Genomic DNA, 22,584 nt, shown 5'->3' with positions numbered 1-22,584 from the left:
TTTGGTAGCTAATAACTAGTTAGTATAACCACTAGCTTTTAGTAAAACTAAATTTTCAAAAGTATGATCAAACAAGGCATGACGTCGGGGTGAATTAATAAAAGTTGCAAAAGAAAACATTCTTTCAACAGCTGCAGAAGAAGGTAATGGCGTATTGAACTTTTTAAATAATTGTTCTATAAATATTATATTTTTTTAACATTTGTATGTTGGTTTCAGAATCGGCCAAATATTGTAATAGTTGCAGCTCAGCTTGTCGTTTATAATCTAAATCAGTATAGCCAGTGTTTTCGTTTTGCGTTTGAAGATCGGAGTATTCGGAGTTAATATCAAATTCAAAGAAGTCGTTTTGCATTTTGTTACTTTTCATTACAGTAGTAATGTTATTTGTACTTACATCAAATTGTTTTAATTGTTCCTCATTTTCCTTCATAATTTTTATAGCTTCTGTAATTACCAAATCCTTAATTTCACTAAGGTCATTTTCGATATTTCTGATTCCTCGAAATGCAGTAAGCCAACGTGTTTTAAATAAAGGATTAGTAACTGCAGCAATTATTGCAGATTGGTTAGTCCAACTTAAGAAGTTTTTCAAATCTGGAGTTTAAAGATACTGTCAGAGCGTTCAAAATAGATTCCACATATTAAACTTATTGGTTTTAAGCTTTTCAATTTTAACAAACAAGCTTACGATTGATGGTAGAAAGAAACCCTAGTACATATTTTGTTCGCCTTGAAGAATGTCAAGTGCCAAAGCAAACGGTTTTAGTATTTGGCATAATTCTGCTAAATAATTTAGATCAGTATCTCTGAGCCGATCTTGTTTTGCAAAATTTAATTTTTCGTATAGAGATTCCAGTTTTTCTTTAGACTTAAGAATCTGGTTCAGAGCATCGAACATGGAATTCCAACGAGTCACACCCGGGTAACTTAAAGTATGTCCTAATACTTTTTTTATCACTTCAGCTGATTACACCTAGCTATTGCTTGTTCATGTTTTGATCTAAGAGAACTGGTTGAATTAATTATTTTCATAATATCAGTAGTTGTTATTAGGGCAAGTGTATGACTTGCACAACGTATGTGTTCAGATAAAGTAGGTATGATCAAATTATTGTCACCTAAATTATTTGGAAGGAGATAATTTTCGTTTTCAAATATGTCAGGAATATCCTCTTTATCCTCCAAAATATCTTCCTGATCTTCCTCAATGATGTCGATATCATCTTTTGGCACTTGTTGTTCATGTTCACCGTCGTCACCAGTGTAGTGTAAAACATTATTGATACCAAAAACACCAAATGCTTTGACAAAATTTGAGCCGTTGTCAGTAATTGTTGCTAACACTTTATTTGGATGTAGATTATAAGCAGTATGTATGTCTTCTAATAGTTCAGCTATACGGTCGTGTGTATGCGCTCCAGAAAATCTTCTACATGATAGCGGTGCTGACGTTCGTAGAAGTTTGTTGTCAATCCAATGACATGTAACACCAAGAAAACTTCGGGTTTTGCATGACCAAATGTCAGCCGTCGTGCAGACGTAACGGATATCATGTAATGTTCATTTTAAGTTTTCTTTGTTCTCAGACACCATAGAGGAAATTTTTTTTTACAGCTGTAGGCCCGGATATGATTTTTAAAGGAGTAATTCCCTTAAATAAATTTAAAAAGCTACGATTTGGTAACAACGACAAAGGTGACATGGTATCTACAATAAACTGAAGAAGTCTTCTTCTCCCGCTAGGGCCGGCGCGACAGGTCGAAGCTTGTCGGATCATGAAAAGTATCTATTTCTCAGGTCCTGAGTAAGTATCTAAGATACTTTTTTGTATCTAAGATACTTTTTTGTATCTAAGATACTTTTAGTATCTAAAGATACTTTTAAAGATAAAAGATACTAGATAGTTTTAAGAAGTATCTAAAGTAAAAGTAACTTTTAAATGAACCAAAAAGTATCTTAAATAAAAGTATCTAAGATACTTTTAGTATCTTAGATACTTTTTTTATCTTTTTACTAAAGATACTTTCAGCTCTGCTAAAAAGACAGATTCACACCCAAGAAAGTTACTAGAAAAGTCACCAAATACATCTTCTTTTTTTGTTGATTATCTCGGCCTTGCGGTAATCCAGTAATCAGTATCGGACAACCTCACACGTCGATTCTAACCTAACTTTGATTGTTTATGTTTGAATAATAATTTTTTTCAATTTACTTCCAATATATATTATTTAGTATTTCTAATTACAATAAAAAAATGTTGGACTGTTATGAAGAAGTTGAAGAATTTTTAGAGTTTATTTATCACATTGTAGAAGAAAATCGTCCGGAACGTATACGAAAGCGATATATTCGTGATCAAATGATATCTAAAATCCAATGGAATTTTACAATATTACTGTTCCAGTCTGCTTATATTCTAATACAAGCACATAAAATTAGCACATTACTTTAGTAAGTCTTGATCTGAACAATAACTATTCTGCAAAACTAACCTGTTGCCTGTTTTATTTTTGCTACCGTGGTTGTTATTTTCATTCCAGAATTATCAATTTTGATTTGTTTATACATGGTTATAATGCATTGTTTCTCATTTGACGATAAATGACCCAAATCTACACGGCGTTTTTTAAGTGGAGAGGAATAATTACCACTAGTACTTGGCATCGAATCCATATTGTTATCTTAATAACACTAATATATCGCTAAATAGTTCTGAAAAGAACTGTTTTTTATAAAAATACAAACGAAATATTTAAAAATGTAAGGAATAACGCAGAAAACACAAAAAATCGTCGATATAAATTTTGAATTTTAAAATTTCACAAATGTCATTAGTGTCAAAATGTCATAATTTAGTGGAGTAAACTTGCCTGCGGTTGGACCAATTACAAACAAGCATTACGGCGCGGAAAATTTGAATTACTCCTCCTGGTTAAAAAACAGACCATAGTAACATTTTAAATTTTCCTGTATATCAAATTTTTTAAGTAGAATTCAATCAAGTAGACCAATATAGTGATCAATTAAGAAATGGTGCATATACAGTACGTTAAGTTTTAAATTAGATATACATACTATAAATGGCAACACTGCGCGCCGTCGACTTTCTACGAACCTCCGTTGCCCCGTCGCCAATAATTTGTCATTATACAGTGGTTGTTTAAAGCAATGAGAGCGTAGATTTTGAATTAATTTTTGTAAAAAATTGTTATACACCCGCAGAAAAGGTTCAAATAATAAAATGGTTTTATGGTGGTAATTCTGGACAGCAGTGTGTAGATTTATTTTCCGTGTTTTTTGAGGGGAGACCAATTCCTTCTTCTTCTTCATGTACCATCTCCTCTAAGAAGGTTGGCAAGCATCATGGCAATTCGCACTTACGATACTGCTGCTCTAAAGAGGTCAGCAGAACTGCAGTTAAACCAAGCTCTCAAATTGTTTAACCAGGAGATGCGTCTTTCGACGCGTCTCTCGACAAATTGCTACTAATTCCTTGCGTACAGTCAATTCATAATTGTTAAACATTTTGAGAGTTGTTATTGCCTCAAAAATCGCAGAAAATGTCACGCTCAAGAAGTGCCATCAGAAAAAAATGAGGAAAGAGAATACCGGGATACACAAATTTGTGCAACATTCGAGATAGATTCAACACGTTCAAGTAGAAGCGTTGCTAGAGAGTTAGATGTTAGCAATGTTACTGCAACGAAAGTGTGGAAAAAGCACGGTTACAAGAATTTTAAATATTCGAAAACATCCTCAAAAAGTTAACGTCTGGACTGGCATTTTAGGAGACCACATAATAGGTTCATTTTTTATTGCTACTCTCAATTTTCCTAATGTAAATCTGGAGAATGTTTGGTTCCATCAAGACGGCTGTTCGGTTCACAACGCTCGAATAATTAGGGAGTACTTACTTAATACTTCCCCGAATCGAGTTATCAGTGGAACAGATGATATCAAGTGGCCTGTGTGATCTCCAGATCTTACACTCATGGACTCCTTTTTTTTTTGGGACATTTAAAAAGCATCATCTACGATCATCCTGATGCTACAGCCCAAAATTTGGATGAATTTAAAAACCGAATAAGACAAGTCTCCAATTCTGTTATAGCAGAAACTCTTACATCTGTCCGCAGAAGTTTTTTATAACAGATTGTGATACTGTTCAGCCGTAGGTCAAATATTTGAAACATTTCTGTAGGGCATAAAGAATTATTTCTTATTTTATTACGAATTATTTTTTATTTTGAATAAGAGTAAATTTTTTGTTTTATCTTTTTAAACAAATGCGCTTTTATTTTTAATTTAACCACAAAAATTGTTCACATTATTAAAAACCGAAACAAATGCACCGCCTTATAATGGTCAGTGTATTTTTATCGAGTTGTCAATTCCATACGATTACGCGTCCCATTTCTTTCCTTGTCTAAGTCATTTGTATTATCATTATTAAGTGTCAACTATTGTATTATTATTTAATACTAAATCAGTATTTTCAAAACCTACAGATAAATTAGTACTTTTTATTTTTTGCATCAAAACTACTTTGACAATGCTATGAAGTATGTTGAACATAATTATAAATCATGAGGTTATCCTTCTCGATTCATAAAGTAGCTCAATCTAATCAATGTCTCAATTCAGAAAAGAGTAAATAACCAAGAAACGTAGCTTTTTAGCCAAATACATAAAGTGTATATGGTATTATCTGTAAGTTGAGTTAGTTCATCGTAAACGAAATACAAATAAAACAGGTGGTATCGGATTTATTGTAAGCAGCAAGGTCAAACAAGTGTAATTGATTTTAAAGCTATTGATCATAGGATATGTCGAATAAAACTTAAAGGGAAGTTCGCTAATATTAGCATCCATGCACCAACGGAAGAAAAAGATGATAATGAAAAAGACATGTTCTATGAGGAAAATAAAATCAATGCAAGACACTGCTCTAACTTATTAGATGTTAGGTCTTTTAGAGAAGCAAACATAGATAGTGATCATTATTTAGTTAAAACACGATTTAAAGAGAGAATATCCAATTTAAAAAAGGAGATCGGGAGAAGGAGAGAAAAAATAGACATTAATAAACTAAAAGATCCCGACATTGCAAATGTATACAGACAGCAAATAGAAGATCAAATACGGACAAAAAACTTAGAAGAAAAGATATTAACCAACTATGGGCAAATATACGAGATATTGTGTTACACACATCCGTTGAAATACAGAAAAAAGAAATCATTGGTTTGATCATGAGTGCAAAATGGACACAAATAGAAAGAACGCAGCTTATCAAAAAACCATTGACGCAGGTTGTATACGAAGAAAAAAAGAAGAGTATAGACGTCTTAGAAGAGACGTATCCATCGACGTAAGAAGAGGGAATACGAACAGAACACTCTCAGTGAGATACACAGTTTATTCGATAAAAATGAAACGAGGAAATACTACAAATCCTTAAATACTAGCCGTTGAGAATTTAAACCACGATCAAAAATTTGTAAAGACACTAATGGTAAAATTTTACATGATAAAAACACAGTTCTTAACAGATGGGCACAAGATTTCAGCGAACATCTAAATATAAACGATATTGAAGGAGGTTACAACATAGAAAATCAACAACATCTACAACGTCAACTATACAGTGAAGACCCAACAAGAGAAGAAGTTTCAAATGTGATCCTAAAACTCAAAGACAATAAAGCCCCAGGATTCGATGAAATCTGTTCGGAAATGTATAAAAAAGGTGGTGATCAACTTTTTGCAGCAATCCATAAACTAATAGTACTTATATGGCATAATGAATGGGTACCAGAAAAGTGGCTGAAGGGAATAATATGTCCGTTGCATAAAAAGGGTGATCAACTGGAGTGTAAGAACTATAGAGGCATTACTCTGTTAGCATCTGCGTATAAAATCTTCGGCAATGTTTTATTGAAGGACTTTTTGCAAAGGGCATTTTACAAAGGATATTGTTGGTCAATATCAATGCGGATTTACTGCTGGAAAGTCAACTACACATCAAATTCAAGCAGAGAGGCAGAATAGACTTTGCGAGCCCATCTAAGTTAGTTAAGTTGACCCAACTAACTCTACTCTATGTTCTTTGACATTAATAATGGTTTAAGACAGGGGGACGCGTTGGCATGTCTCCTCTTTAATATTGCCTTGGAAAAGGCAATCAGACAATTAAATATTAGAATGAATGGAACTATTTTTAATAGATCGACGCAAATTCTCGCATTCGCTGACGATATAGATATAGTAGGCAGAAGGATGAAAGTGTTTTACAAGGCTTGCGGACGCAGCAAGTGAATTAGGACTTGTGGTAAACGAGGAAAAAACCAAATATATGTTGGTTTCTAAAAACCCTCGAAATATCCAACAAAGAATTCAAATTAACAACCATACCTTTGAGCAAGTCAAAGAATTTACATATCTTGGATCGCTAGTAAACGCAACAAACACAACAAGCGACGAAATAAAAAGACGCATAGTAATAGCAACAGAACTGTTCACGGTCTCCAGAAACATTTAAAAAATAAAAATATAAAATGTGCAGTAAAGCTAAATATATACAAGACCTTAATAAGACCGGTTTTGACATCTGGGGCTGAAACGTGAACCTTATCTCAAAATGATAAAAGACTTCTTGGTATTTTTGTGAGAAAAATTCTTAGAAAGATTTTTGGGGCCGTAAATGAAAATGGGCTATGGCGTCGAAGATACAACTTTGAACTATATCAGTTATAAACTGATCCAGATATTGTGAAATTAGTTAAAGTGTAGAGACTTAGATAGGCTGGACACATTGCTAGGATGTCAGATCACGAATACATGAAGAGATTAACATTTTCAAAACCAGAGGACACAAGAAACAGAGGACGGCCACGAATGATGATGAAGACCTACAGATTCTAAGAGTTACAAGATGGAGGGAAGTTGCCAGGAATCGACAGGAGTGGCGACTTCTTTATGAGCAGGCCAAGATCCACAACAGATTAACGAGCCACTTATGATGATGATGATATTTACACCAGCACATTTGCTGTTATTTATTTATTTATTTATTTATTTTATAGTCCCATAGAGTATAGACGACGGTCTAGTTATGACAATAAAATATATGTCTCACAGCCGGGTATCTAGTTCAAGTGACACTGTTGACTTAAGTCTGCCCAAGTAGATACTTTCGCTCCTAGAGCATCTTCAGGGGCATTTCATCAAAATTAGGCTATCCAACAATTTGGTGAATAACATTAAATAATACATTTACACAACATGAGACACAGGACAAACAGTTTAAAATGTTTATAAATTTGAAGAAGCTACATAGTGGATGAAAGCGGGAGAGAGAATGATAATTCTCCATCCATTCTCCAAATACCATTTTCACAGATTGTGCCCATTATTCATCTTCCTTTCGAAGATGAGTGGACTATTTGCGTGTGTTTTGGAGATGGTCCATGTTTCTGACCCATATGTCAGCACTGGTAAGATGAGTATTCTATATATTGTTAGTTTGGTTTTTTGGCTTAAATTTCTGTTTTTAGGTGGTTATTTAGACCAAAATAGCATTTGTTCGCTATCAGCACACGCTATCGATTTATTTTTTCAGATGTCATTAATGCTTGTTATGAGAGAACCCAGATAGGTAAACCTACATATCTTTCAAAGGCTTGTGACAGATCACCTTGTATTTGCGCAGTAAAGTGATTGTTGTTTTTATAAGTCTTATTAATTTATGGGGAATGTTAAGTTCATTCGTGGCTTCATATAATTTACATCTTAGGAAGCTATTGTATGTTAACTTAAAGTCCACAAAGAGATGAAACATATCAATGTTAAATTCATTGGTTTTTTCTAAGATTTGAAGTGACACAAAAATCTAGTCAATTGTTGACCTACCTGGCCTAAAACCGCATTGCTATTCACCAAGGAGTTTTTCCACATACATACTTAGACGGCTGTATAGGGTGTTGGAGAATACAATATTAGTTTATGTGAATGTCAAGGTAAGTCATTAGAATATATGGAATTTTATCATGATTTTGTAAACGCAGACTACAAAGGTCTCAATAACTATCTTTCAATGATACCTTGGGAAGATCATTAGAATTTGTCAAATGTTAAAGGTGCTTCAACAAAATTTTGCAACATACTTAATATGTAATTATCATTGTTTGTACCAGTGAAAATATTTAGACCTAATTATCCAAAATGGTTAATGCCAACTTACGTTATTTAGTGGTATACATGGTATTTCTGATAATTTTCTAAAGAACTGTATTGAGTCATCATTAAAGACATTGGTTTTCTCAACTTAATGGAAGCATTCTTATTATCTACCCAATTTTTAAATCAGGTAATAAACAAGACCTAACAAATTATTGAAGCATGTGTTAACAATCCTCTAAACCAAAACTTTTCAATAGACTACTGCACAATCAATTAATATTTTATTGTAAAGAGTGGCTAATACACAATTGACAAGCATTTTCTCAGAATAAATCAACAGTAAAAAATTTCGTATTCTTTGAACAAAAAATATTAAATGCATTGGAGAAAACAGTCAGATATTTATACTGACTTCTCAAAGACATTTTTAAAATTAAATGCCTTTAGCTTCAATCATCAATCCTTACAACGGTTTAGCAGCTTTTTAAGAGACTACACACAACAACAGAATAGGTTGTTTTAATTCAGATATAATTCATGTCACATCAGGAGTACCCCAAGAAGCACACTGTTCACCTTTGTTATTTAATATGTTTGTAAACTATATATCAGAATGTTTTACAAACTGCGATTTCCTGATGTTTGCAGATGATTTGAAATTATTTAAATCCACAGATTCAAATGATGATATAACTTCATATAATTCAAGAAGATTTAGACTAGTTGAGTATTTGGTGTGAGAATAATATTTTGAATTTAAATGTTGCTAAATGCTTCTCTATAAGTTTTTATAGAGGTATTAAAAAATATGATACTTCTTATATAATTAATCATAATGAATTGTCTTATGTCAAAACAAAAAAAGAGACTTAGAAGTCACATTTGATGAACATTTGAGTTTTGTACAACATACAAACATTGTAACAGTAACTTTATTAAAATTTTAGGCTTCATCATTCGCAACTGTCTGAGACTATCTGTTTGGGCTTTAAGAATAGTTTATTATGCTTCAGTTGTATCTAAAGTAGAATAATAATCGACAATACCAATCTCATTCTACTACATTGGAGAGATTACAGAACAATTTTTAAAGATATTGTGCATATAAATTAAACATATGCATTATTAATCATAATTATAGAGATACTTTGAAAACACTCAACATGAATTTATTAAAAACCTGACGAGACAACTCTGATTTAGTATTTGTGTTTAAATTAATAAATGGTTTAACTTTGTGTTCTGAACTTCTCCAATCTATTAGTTTATATGTTCTCTACAGAGGTCTCAGACATATTGATCTGTTTTATATACCTTTTCACTGTACAAATTTTTGGTATGCATTCACCCATTGAGCGAATAATGAAAATTATACAATTTAGAAATATTTGGTGTCTCCTTGGCTTTATTTAAAAATCAGATAAAAAGGGCTATATATATTTGAATGTTCAACGGAAGCAGAGTTCAACAGAAATTGATGGCTATAATGTCACTGCAAAATGTGCATGAAAGCCAATTCTTTCCAAGTTCCATCTTCTATCAAAGGTTGGAAATCATCATTTCCTATGAGCTATGAGGACCCTGTTGACTGCTGTTTTAAAGCTAAATTAAAGCCAATACTTGCTTCAAATTGTAAAATATAGAAACAAAATACTGCCATTCGAGAAGTGATCTACTTAGATTACTAGAGAAGAGTTTTCTTCCTACTCCAGTAAAAGTAAAACAAACAGTTGGTATTAGATGATTAAGGGCAATTTCTCAATCTTCCAATCAATTTAGCTCTATGCTTAATTGCTTCACTCAAAGATTTCCTGCAAATGACCTATGATTATTTTTGTCCAGCGGTAAAATTGAACCTATTAAGTCAAACATGCAAAACTTGTGGTCTTTATCATGCTTCTGTCAAGTCACTAAATCATCACATCAAGAAGCTCTAAAAAAACGATAATACACACACATTGATATGAAAGTTAGGCCTATAAGAATTGATGATCATTGTGCTAATGAACTGATATGCATTTGTTACGTCCCTCCACATATTCTCAGTTTTTAAGTAATAATTTTATTATTTTATTTTTATATTTTTAATTATTTACTTAACGTGTGTGTATGCTCTGTCATCGTAAATTAATACGGACCTGTACAGCCCCCCTACTCTTAAGGGAGCAAGCGACGGGACGACACGCATATATTTCAATCTTAGTTTAGAGATAGTCCTGTATAAATCGGCGCGTTAAACACTCCAGTATTTTAACCTGACAACGTGACCTTGTGAGATTTTGTTCCCGAATCGCCCAGTGCACTGAGGAAGAAGAAGAAGTATACATCAACATCCCAGCATCACAGGTACCGTAGTTTGATTACATACACACATATTATTTATATTAATTGATAAATTTACATATAACTTATTTTCATATTAAAATTGAGCCAGCACCTAAATAAACATTATGAATGCGTTTCTCTTATAGAACTTAACTTCATTCATTGGTCCTTCTAGCCGCATTAAAATTAGTTTAAATAATTTATTCAATTAAAAACGTGATCAAATTATATAAATTTTTAAATATTTGGGCAAAGTTTCTTACCAAAGGTCGTTTAAAATCATTGAAAAATTTCCACTATCGGTACATAAATTCCACAGCGGTACACATCTTGCAACAGATGCGATAATCCCAAACCAGGGTCTCTACCTGACCCATTGTTAAATCGACGTCCAGCCTTCAAAACTCTCAAAAATCACGTACAATTTCTGTGGGTAGTACAATTTAGAATTCTTTAAATACAAGGGGTTTATATGATTATATATTTTATTTATATAACTTAGGAAATTAAAAAAAACGCAATATTAATTGAACTACTGGTTTTAAAAATATTTTATGGGTATATTTCTAGTTACAATTAAATAAATATATATTGATTTTGTTTAAATAATACTTGGAGTGTTGTTTTTTTTGTTTGCTCGATTATACATACTCATATATAATAAATATTTATTCTTACTGATACTTATTGAGTTTCATAACTTTAAAAGTATTACATATATTACATATACGAGTACATATTGAACTTATTGAGATCATTCTTTAAAGGTTCTTTGTGTTACATAAATTTCTTTTTCTATATCTACAATAATGTCTTCTAGAAGTTCAAATAGAATTGTTCGTTTGCGTGCATTGAGAAACGTTGACATTTGTAAGATTAAACAAATGGAAAAGCTAGCAGAGGAAGTGTTGGTTGATGGTTCATTAATTCCAGGGTTTCTCTTTGCTGCAAAAGATTATGAAGCTATCAATACTAGCTTCAATAATCAGCATACTGAATTAATTAATTTAATTGCTGTCGAGGAAGACGCAAATTTGGATACGGAAGAAATAATTAGGTTCGAATTTGCCAATAGTATTAATAAAATAGCTTCTCTTTATTTTAAACATAATTCTTTATTAAACAATACTTCTAGTGGAACTCAAAATGTGTCCGCTGATCCACAAATCAAATCAAAACGTAACGTAAATCTTCCTAAACTAAATTTAAGTATATTTGCGGGCGAGATTACAGATTTCCCCACTTTTATAGACTTATATAATGCTCTTGTACATAATAATTCTGATCTTTCTAATATAGAGAAGTTTAGTTATCTTCTGCAATCACTTAAGGGAGTACCTTACAATTTAATTAAAAGCATTAAGCTGCAAGATTCTAATTATATAATTGCTTACAACACCTTAATTGATCGCTATGAAGGTAAACGAGACTTATCTAGAGCATTATGGAAAAATATTCAAAATGCCAGTGTGGTTAAAACTGATGATCCTGTTTCACTTAGAAAATTATTAGATATTTTCAATGAAAACTTAGCCTCTTTAGAAAAATTACTTTTTTCTCCCTCTCAATGGGACTTTATTCTAATGAATTTACTGATGGACAAATTGGATGTAGAAACAGTTAGAGCTTTCGAATTACACTTTGCTTCAAAAAATGTACCTTCCTATGAGGAAGTTTATAAGTTCGCATTGCAGCGTTGCACTTCATTGGAGTCATATAAAAGACAAGTCAGCAAAAATGTTAAATCTACTAATTCCGATACTTCTAATAACGTAAGGTATTCATCTCGTCAAACTTCTACATTTTTGACCAGTTCTGTCAAAAATAAGTGTCTATTTTGTGATTCGGATCATGCTTTATTTAAATGCAATCAATTTCTTGCTGAATCACCTCAAAAACGTTTTGACTTTGCTAAACAGAATAAATGTTGTATAAACTGCTTGTCTAAAACTCATGTTACGATCAAATGCCTTTCATCCAAAAGATGTACACATTGTAATAAAAAACATCATACTGCTCTTCATTTTGATAATCTCAATGCGAATGATCATTCTTCTTCTTCTTCTTCTCACAACGAGGTTGCTAGTTCATCTAACGATCCTATGCCTTCTGTTTCCGCCTTATCAAATACTTTGACAAATAATGTCTTGCTAGCTACAGCTACAATCTATGTTCTCGATCGTTTTGGTAAAGCCTTGGAAGTTAGAGCCTTATTAGACAGTGCGTCTCAAGCTAACTTCATTAGTAAAGAATGTGCAGACAAATTAAGTCTCCCTAAATTCAATGCGGCTTTATCGATACAAGGTCTTGATAGAATGTGCACCCCAGCCAAATCAGGCGTAAAATTGAATATTTCTTCGTCTTATGACATAAACTTTCATTGCGAGATAGATGCAATAATTCTTCCTAAAATCTGTCAAAATATGCCAACTGTTCCAATTTCTTTAGACAACTTGCCATATCTTCAACATTTAAGGTTGGCTGATAAAATGGCAAATATTCCAGGTAAAATTGATGTTCTATTAGGAGCAAATATCTTTCCTTACATCTTAACAGGAGGAATTATTAAAACCCGTAATGATCAGCTTTCAGCTCTTGAAACAAGTTTCGGTTATGTTTTGATGGGAAATATTCCACCTACAAATATAACAAATATTCATTCCTTTTTCACGTCATTTTCTGCTAATGATTCTGAGCAATTAGATGCGACATTAAAACAATTCTGGGCCATTGAGGAAGTACCAGAAGTTAAATCTTATTCTCCGGAAGACTCATTCTGTGAGAAGCTGTATACTCATACCACTTATAGAAATTCCGAGGGCAGATTTGTAGTAAAGCTGCCTTTCAAAAACGAAATACCTTCTTTTGGCGACACAAAACGTTTAGCCTTACAAAGATTTAGTTCTTTAGAGCGCAGATTTGCCAAAAATGAATCACTTAAGATTCAATATTCAAGCTTTATCAAAAGTTTCATAGATAATCATTATTTAAATCCTATTCAGCCAAGTACGGCAATAAATAATGCTTATTATCTACCACACCATTGTATTTACAAGGAGTCCAGTACTACTCCATTGCGCGTTGTGTTTGATGCTTCCGCACACGCCCCTAACTTTCCGTCTTTAAACGATACGTTATACTCAGGTCCAAAATTACAAAATGATCTTGTAAATTTATTGCTTAAATTCAGGTTTCATAAATATGTCTTTACTGCAGATATTAAATCCATGTTTACTCAGATTCTTATCGCTCCTGAGCAACAAAGATTTCAAAGAATACTTTGGCGTTTTTCAGAACAGGAATCTATTGCTGAATACGAACTTACTCGGGTTACTTTCGGTGTGTCTAGCTCACCATATCTTGCAATTCGTACTCTACAGCAGCTAGCACTCGACGAACCGGACTTATCTGTGGCCTCATCTATACTCCTAAAAGATACTTACGTAGACGATGTGGTGACAGGAAAGGATTCTTTAGAAAATAGTGTTCTTGCTATAAAAGAATTAATATCTTTATTGAAACGTGGTGGATTTGAGTTACGAAAATGGGCAAGTAATGCCCCTCAGTTATTCTCTCTCGCTAATATTCCTTTGGATCATATTCTGCAACAGTCTCTTTCATTTGACTTAGATCGATCTTCGTTGAAGGTATTAGGACTTGGATGGAATCCATCATCTGATGATTTCTTTTACAAAATTTTACCTCTTCAAGCTTCCTGTACAAAGCGAAATCTCTTATCCCAAATAGCTCGCATATTCGATCCTTACGGTATTCTTAATCCTGTCACTTTGATAGTGAAGACTATTATTCAACGTCTTTGGCTACTTAATTTAGATTGGGATGCAACTCCACCTTTGGAAATTACTTCAAGGTGGGAACAATTTAAAATTGAACTGCCTATACTGTCTAAGTTTACTATACCTCGTCATATTTCTTTAAATGCAATTATTTCCTGTGAGCTTCATGGATTTTGCGACGCTTCTTTACGTGGATCTTCTGCTGTTACATACCTTCGTGTGTGTTATGATACAGGAGTCATCAAAACGTATTTTCTTTTAGCCCGAACAAAGGTATCTCCTACCAGGGTACAAACTATTCCTCGTCTCGAGCTCAATGCAGCAGTAATTCTTAGTAAATTATTATCTTATATACTGCAGACTCTCACTATACAGTTTAGTAGAATTTACGCATGGTCAGATTCGACTGTTGTTCTTCATTGGATTAATTCACAGCCATATAAATGGAAAACCTTCGTCAGTAACAGAATTTCTTATATTCAAGACAGGATAGCTTCAAAGCACTGGCGATATATTCCTTCTTCATTAAATAGTGCGGATCACGGATCCCGTGGACTTTTCCCTGAGGATTTCTTAAATACTCCTGCTTGGTGGGTGGGTCCGGAGTTTCTTCGCACTACTGAAGATAACTGGTCATTCTCTTTGACCGATTCTATTGAACATAACTTAGAATTGAAACAGAAAAGTTGTCTTTTGTCTTTTCCATCTGATGAATTTGTCGATAATCTCTGTAATCGATTTTCTTCCTTTTCAAAATTAAAACGTATCTTTTCCTATGTTCTTAGATTTGTTGGTAACCTAAAATCAGCCAATCAACGAACAGTTGGAAAGCTTTCTATTCAGGAACAAAGTAACGCCACTAATCAACTAATTAGATTAGTGCAACAAAGATATTTGAAGGAGGAAATAGAACAGATTAAAAGTAATTCTATAAAATTCAAATATTTGAAAAAATTAAATCCCTTTTTTGATTCACATGATCTCCTAAGAGTGGGCGGAAGACTTAGCCAGTCAGAATTAGCGTATGACAAGCGATTTCCTCTTCTTTTACCTTCCAAAGGTAATTTTATTAAATTACTCATTTCGGAAATCCATATTGTACATCTACATGCAGGCATTCAAGGTACGCACTTCGCCTTGTCACAAAACTTTTGGATAATTTCATCCAAACGTGTTATTCGTAGTGTTCTTTCAAAATGTCTTTCCTGTTGGAGACTAAAACCTCAAAATTATCAGCCACCTATGGGGGCTCTTCCCGACCTACGGATATCCAAGGCCAAACCATTTTCTTGCGTTGGCGTCGACTTTGGCGGTCCTTTTCTGATACGAGCCAATAAGCTTAAAAATGCTAAACGAACGAAAGCCTATATTTGCCTATTTGTATGCTTTGCCACTAAGGCTTTGCACTTAGAATTGGTATCCGAACTTAGTACCGAGGCATTTTTAGCCTCATTCAGACGTTTTATAGCACGCCGAGGACGTTGCTCTGTTGTCTATTCTGATTGCGGAACAAATTTTGTAGGAGCAAAATCCTATTTAGAAGACATTAAGTCACATTTTGACAAAAACGACATCATTACATGGCATTTAAATCCTCCGGCAGCTTCCCATTTTGGTGGATTGTTTGAAGCGGGTATAAAAAGCGTAAAAACACATGTGTCTAGAGTCATAGGCGAACAGGTTTTAACCTATGAAGAATTCAACACATTACTAATACAAATAGAGGCTGTCTTAAATAGTCGTCCCTTATGTCCTGTCAGTAATGATCCAAATGATTTTTCAGTGTTAACACCTGGTCATTTTCTTACACTAGAGCCTTTAAAGATAATTCCCGATCGGGATTACAGTGATGTTAATTTAAATAGACTAAGTCGTTGGCAATTGCTGCAACGATTACATGCAGACTTTTGGCAAAGATGGAGCAGAGAATATTTACATACTCTCCATCAACGCTCGAAGTGGCATAAAAATGAGGGTAATCCTAATATAGGTACACTCGTACTAATACGTAATGAGACCAAGCCTCCCTTACAATGGCAAATGGGTCGAATTAAAACTTTAATTTTTGGTCAAGATGATATTGCTCGCGTAGCTATCGTACAAACCGCGAAAGGTGAACTTAGGCGACCTTTGGTTAAGCTATGCCCTTTGCCTTATATTGACTAAAAATGCAAATATGCATTTTGGTGGGTGGGAATGTTACGTCCCTCCACATATTCTCAGTTTTTAAGTAATAATTTTATTATTTTATTTTTATATTTTTAATTATTTACTTAACGTGTGTGTATGCTCTGTCATCGTAAATTAATACGGACCTGTACAGCCCCCCTACTCTTAAGGGAGCAAGCGACGGGACGACACGCATATATTTCAATCTTAGTTTAGAGATAGTCCTGTATAAATCGGCGCGTTAAACACTCCAGTATTTTAACCTGACAACGTGACCTTGTGAGATTTTGTTCCCGAATCGCCCAGTGCACTGAGGAAGAAGAAGAAGTATACATCAACATCCCAGCATCACAGGTACCGTAGTTTGATTACATACACACATATTATTTATATTAATTGATAAATTTACATATAACTTATTTTCATATTAAAATTGAGCCAGCACCTAAATAAACATTATGAATGCGTTTCTCTTATAGAACTTAACTTCATTCATTGTGTGAATGAATCTAAGTTCTATAAGAGACATTCACTCATAATTGTTTATTTATATAGGTGCTGGTTTAGTTTTAATATGAAAATAAGTTATATGTAAATTTATCAATTAATATAAATAATATGTGTGTATGTAATCAAACTACGGTACCTGTGATGCTGGGATGTTGATGTATACTTCTTCTTCTTCCTCAGTGCACTGGGCGATTCGGGAACAAAATCTCACAAGGTCACGTTGTCAGGTTAAAATACTGGAGTGTTTAACGCGCCGATTTATACAGGACTATCTCTAAACTAAGATTGAAATATATGCGTGTCGTCCCGTCGCTTGCTCCCTTAAGAGTAGGGGGGCTGTACAGGTCCGTATTAATTTACGATGACAGAGCATACACACACGTTAAGTAAATAATTAAAAATATAAAAATAAAATAATAAAATTATTACTTAAAAACTGAGAATATGTGGAGGGACGTAACAGCATTATTCAAAATTTAGAGCACCACAATGTTGAATGGTTTGATGAGAATGAAATAGACATTCCAAAATCAGATGAAAGTGAGCAGATGCACAACATTGAGTAGCAAACATTAATATCATCAAAAACTTTGAATGATGTACTTGGGAGTCATGGAATGAAGACTGTTAATTGGAATTATTATATATACCAAAAATTTAAAAGAAATTTGTTTTGTTCGTAATACTACTTAAGATTATAATATTTGTGCTGTACTCTATGTTGAATACCCTGTTGAATATTATGTGCGTTAAAGTCCTCTATCCTAAATCTATTTTCGTATTTTGATAATTATAGCTGTTGCCCATGAATCAATAAAAAAACGGAATACACTGAAAGAAAAATGCATGTAACAATGTTTATGTAACATGGAGGGGGTAAGATTACTTTTGCTGACAAGGAGAATAGAGTGGTAAATAACTGTCATAAATCTGCTTACATAATAGTTTGAACGGCTCCTAAGTACTTTTTTGTTTATTTTAATTGATTTTGTTTCATATATAATTGATATTTTGTTTTATTTATAATTAGGATTTTAATTTAATCTAGTTTATAAGTAAATACAGAGATTGATTTTTACACTGTATGTTAACATATTTTTTTGGAACGGGGTAATTCTGTCCATTAATAAATAAATAATTTTTGGTACATTTTCATTTTTATTTATTTCTCACTTTTTAGTGTTTTTGTTTATAATCAAGTGTGTTCCAATTTGAAATAGAGACTACTGGATAAACAACTAATTACATTGCACAAATACAACTATTTTTTATAAAGTATACACATCTAATAAAATAACTTATATGAAGTATATAATTAATATATGAATGAAAAATATATCTTCAATGTAAATAAGTCAAATTATTCTTTATATGGTCAGGTATTCTTAAAAATTGACAAAATTAACCAAAACCTTTTATAAGTATACATTATTACTTATTACAAAATAAATAAACAAACAATAACCATATGGGTTGTATTTATAAATGTGAAGTAAAAGTAAAAATATATTAATTTGCATATTTTTATATATTAATTGCTGATGTTTTATCGTCTTTTTACCATAACAACATAAAAACAAAAAAATTAAACTGCTAACTGTACACAAAGAAAGCTATGATTTGGTAACTGAAAGTCCCTACTTAATGTAATTATGTTAGTGTACGTGCAAAAGAAGTATCAATGCTTTGAAATTGTTAATTTGGCGATTGGTACAATAATTTTGCAAGAGCAGTTCGATTTTGTTGAAAGTTCAAAGAACTCTTCATGACCCTGTAAACAAATGACTACCAAAGCCAGAGGGCATATAAGTAAACTTTGAAAAGTTCGCAAATGTTAGCTTTCGGTATTCCAGATTATTTGGCCTCGCCGAAAATAGATATTTGTATCACATTATGTGAACAAACATCGTGACGTACTGGTTTGGAAAGGTCTTAAAAAAGAAGTCATCAACATTATTGGTTATTATGTTGTATATTATGACACCGAGACTTATTTTAGGAGTGGGTAATATGAGCTACTTTGATTAATGAAGTAAAATCCTGCTTACCTTCATCTAATCCTAAATTAATAAATGTAACAGATATGTACAGTTAATTCGTTTTTCCAATTTTTACACCTTATACACACAACACCGCACTCTCGAAAAGCACACGCAATCCTACCAACTACTATTTTGACAGCTGGTCGTTTTAAAAGTTCCTATTTTTTTAAAAGTACTTTTCATTAAAAAGTAAAAATTTTAAAAATCCTGTGGAAAATATATACAATGTAAAGTATTATATGTTGCCATAATTGTTTACATAAAAAAAGATGTTATGTGATGTAAAAAGGTTATATTATTATAAGTCATTGATGGAGCTATTCATTTTTTATCCTGAGCTTTATTTTATCCTTGTGGAGCCCTCTCACGACCAATAGATAAACTAATAGTATTACGGTGAAAAAATCCGCAGCATTCTTTAGTGTAACAAAATCACTTTTTCCCAAATCATAAAAAAATTAGCAAGTAAAATATGCTATAGGTTGATAAAAACTATTTTTCTGTGCTTTACCCGGATTATTGTACTTTAATTTATTTCTGCTAATTCCAAGGATTATAATTGGCATGCATTAATTCTAATAGATTATTAATTTCATTAGATAATTGTCGTTATTTTGTCTTATATATTTCTTCTGGCGTATCTATCACTTCGTTACTCTCGAGTATTTTGTATCCTAGAATCTATAATGAATAACAACTATGTTTATGACATCTTAAGGCCCCATTACCATCAATACCATCTTTTTGAAGTGAAGCTTCTATACTGGCGTTGTATTACTTTTTCTCTATAGTAAAATGCTGAGGCTAGCGTCACGGAACCAGCGCCACAAGATGGCGTCGTCACGGGTAGCGTCATAAAATAGCGGTTCTTCATAGCTTTCATTCTTGCATTGAGAATCATATTGTTCCTTGATTCTGTCACTGGCTAACTGGATGTGTTGTCGGGAAAGTTCATGAATGTTGTTCATTCTTAACTTCAGGCAATCGACATAATCTTCGCTTGCAAAATGTTCTTCGGAAGGTCTGCAACCAAACTCTAGGTCGCAAGGCAAACGAAATTCACGACCTAACATCAGGCAGGTTGGAGTCTGGCCTGTAGTTTCATTCACGGCCGAGCAGTAGGCCATTAAGAACAAATGAATGTGCTGGTCCCAATCTCTTTGATGTTCTGATACAACTTTGGACGGGTGTTTAGCCATCGTTCGGTTCATCCTCTCGACCATTCCATCTGATTGAGGATTCAGTGGTTCGTTCTGGTCTTATTGACACCAATCAATTTACAAATGTTTTGGAAGTTTACTCGAAGTTTCGCCCTTGGTCGGAGTGGATCTCCAAGGGAACACCAAATCGGCCTAAAGAATTCTCTAACAAGTACTTCTGTAACGGTAGCAGCTTCTTGATTTGGTATCGCATAGGCCTCAGTCAATTTCGTAAAATAATCCATGGCTACCAGGATATATTTATTTCCATCATTTGTCTCTGGAAGTGGACCTGCAATATCGATTTCTACTCTTTCCATAGGACTACCAACATTGTACTGTTTCATTAGTACCCTTTTTTTTACCAACTGGACCATTACTTGTTGCACATAGTTCACATTTCCGGCACCATCTTCTTACATCATCTTTACAGTTCACCCAATAGAACCGTTCAGAAACCTTTTGCAGAGTCTTCATAATACCAAAGTGTCCACCTGATGCACCGTCATGCAACTGACGCAATAATTCTGACAGCTTACTTTTAGGTACAATCAACTGAAGCTTAGATTTTGTACCATCATCGTTCCCAAAGGTTCTATACAGAAGATCATCTTTTAGCACGAGGCAATTTCATTGGCTCTAGTACCACTTGACTTCTGGACTACATGCACTAATGTCTTGCCAAGAAGATCTTTCACTTCGACGCATTAAATCCAATACTCTTTTTATACATGGATCATCTGCTTGGGCGTCTTGTAGCTGTTGAGGCTGCCATTGATCATTAATGACGGTGGTTCGTCTCACGGGGCAAAGTCGTTTTTCTAAATTAAGATAGTGTTTACAATTTGAACTGCATGGCCGTCTTGACTGAGCATCAGCATTTGAATGACTTTTTCCAACCCAGTGTTCGATCTGTTCTAGCTTTCTGACTGTTTTATTATTTTCTTGCAATTTACGGCGAATGCGACCAACGTGGTCACCATTCCAATATCTAGGTTCGCGTCTCTTCGGCATCGTGTTACGAACTACTTTCCGTACGATTTCGTCCAGACGTTTATCGTTTTGTTCGTCACTCTCTTGAGAGGTTCGTACTCGATAGCTCCGTGAAGCTTGACCAGCGATTTCGTGTTCCAAGGCAATGGCGAGCGCTTCGTCTAAAACTTTCGGTCTTGCTAGTCGTAAAGCTTTCTGTAGTTCACTGTCTCTCAACCCATTGATAAAGGTATCTACAGTAATTTCTTCCAATATGTTGTCTGGTTACTCTGGATAAGCCAACAGCACTATATGAGCAATATCTGCTTCAAACTCTTGCAAATTTTCACTTGCTCGTTGAATTCTACTTCTTAGTTGCGCCTTGTACACTTGTTGTAGATGGGCATCTCCGTAACGTTTGTCCGTAACATTTTTTAAGTTGTCTCACTGTTTCCTTATAAAATAATGTTATTTTCCTTTTGGTAAAAAATTAAACTAACTAAACTAGTCACTGTTTATTTGCAGTATTGTGCGTCTCAAGAAAACTGCAAAAACCGTTGGTCGGTTCACGGACGAACAAATGAGGGAGGCGGTACTTTTAGTTATAAATGGTATGAAAATACCATTTTGACTTGCTCAAAGATATTTTATGGGCTAACTGTAACCGACTGTCGCAAGTTAACCTATGATTTGGTAAAAAGCTAATAATATTAACTCACCGGACAATTGGGAACAGTCTGGCCAAGCATCAATAGATTGGTACAAATGACTTCAAAAACAGCATCGAAATGTGAGCCTACGAACCCCCGAAAATTTAGTTTAGCTAGGACAGCAGGATTTAATCCTGCTAATGTAAAATTATTTTTTGAAAAACTGGAAAATTTTTTAAGAAGGCATGAAAATTTCTCAAATGGTCTGAGAATTTATAACCTGGATGAAACGGGGACTTTGACAGTCGCAAACAGTTCGGCTAAGGTTCTAGCCCGAAAGGGCGTCAAGCAAGTTTCGACAATTCAAAGTGGTGAACGAGGAACATAAACGCCTGTGGTAGTGCACAGTGCAGTGCCACCTGTGATGGTATTTCCACGGGTGCATTTTAAAAGTTATATGTTGGTAGGAGCTCCTCCGGGCATTGGCTACGAAGCCGGCTGGATGAACACGCAGTGCTTTGTAGAAGTATTGAAGCATTTTAGTAAACACACCTTAAGTTCAAAAGAAAACTCTACGCTCTTAATAATGGACAATCATAAGAGTAACATCTCAATAGAAGGAATTAATTTGTGCAACAAGCTACAAAAAATTAGAATAAAGAAGACGGCGATTGAAACTGTTAAGGTAAATATATTATCAAAGGTTAGTGAATCCAAAGAGGAAAAAATGATATAA

At 33.6% G+C, this 22,584-nt stretch overlaps 2 protein-coding genes across 2 annotated transcripts in view; one reads left to right on the top strand and one right to left on the bottom strand.

Annotated features, from left to right (window-relative positions):
- The window catches only part of LOC140446303 (CCR4-NOT transcription complex subunit 6-like), a 24,701-nt gene extending 5,539 nt beyond the window's left edge, over positions 1–19,162 (bottom strand). Inside the window, exon 1 of the mRNA XM_072538840.1 lies at positions 19,034–19,162. The gene's annotated coding sequence lies outside the window, so the exon portion shown is untranslated. The remainder of the gene's footprint in view (positions 1–19,033) is intronic.
- On the top strand, positions 15,549–22,584 carry LOC140446302 (uncharacterized). Its single transcript, XM_072538839.1, has 2 exons — positions 15,549–16,281; positions 22,316–22,584. The coding sequence occupies exons 1-2, from the start codon at positions 15,549–15,551 to the stop codon at positions 22,582–22,584; spliced, it is 1,002 nt and encodes a 333-aa protein (XP_072394940.1).

This window comes from Diabrotica undecimpunctata, chromosome 7 (assembly GCF_040954645.1).
Source record: "Diabrotica undecimpunctata isolate CICGRU chromosome 7, icDiaUnde3, whole genome shotgun sequence".
In the NCBI taxonomy this organism is placed as follows: domain Eukaryota; kingdom Metazoa; phylum Arthropoda; class Insecta; order Coleoptera; family Chrysomelidae; genus Diabrotica; species Diabrotica undecimpunctata.
Note: the sequence above shows the minus strand (reverse complement) of the source record. Positions and strands in the feature narration are given on the sequence as shown.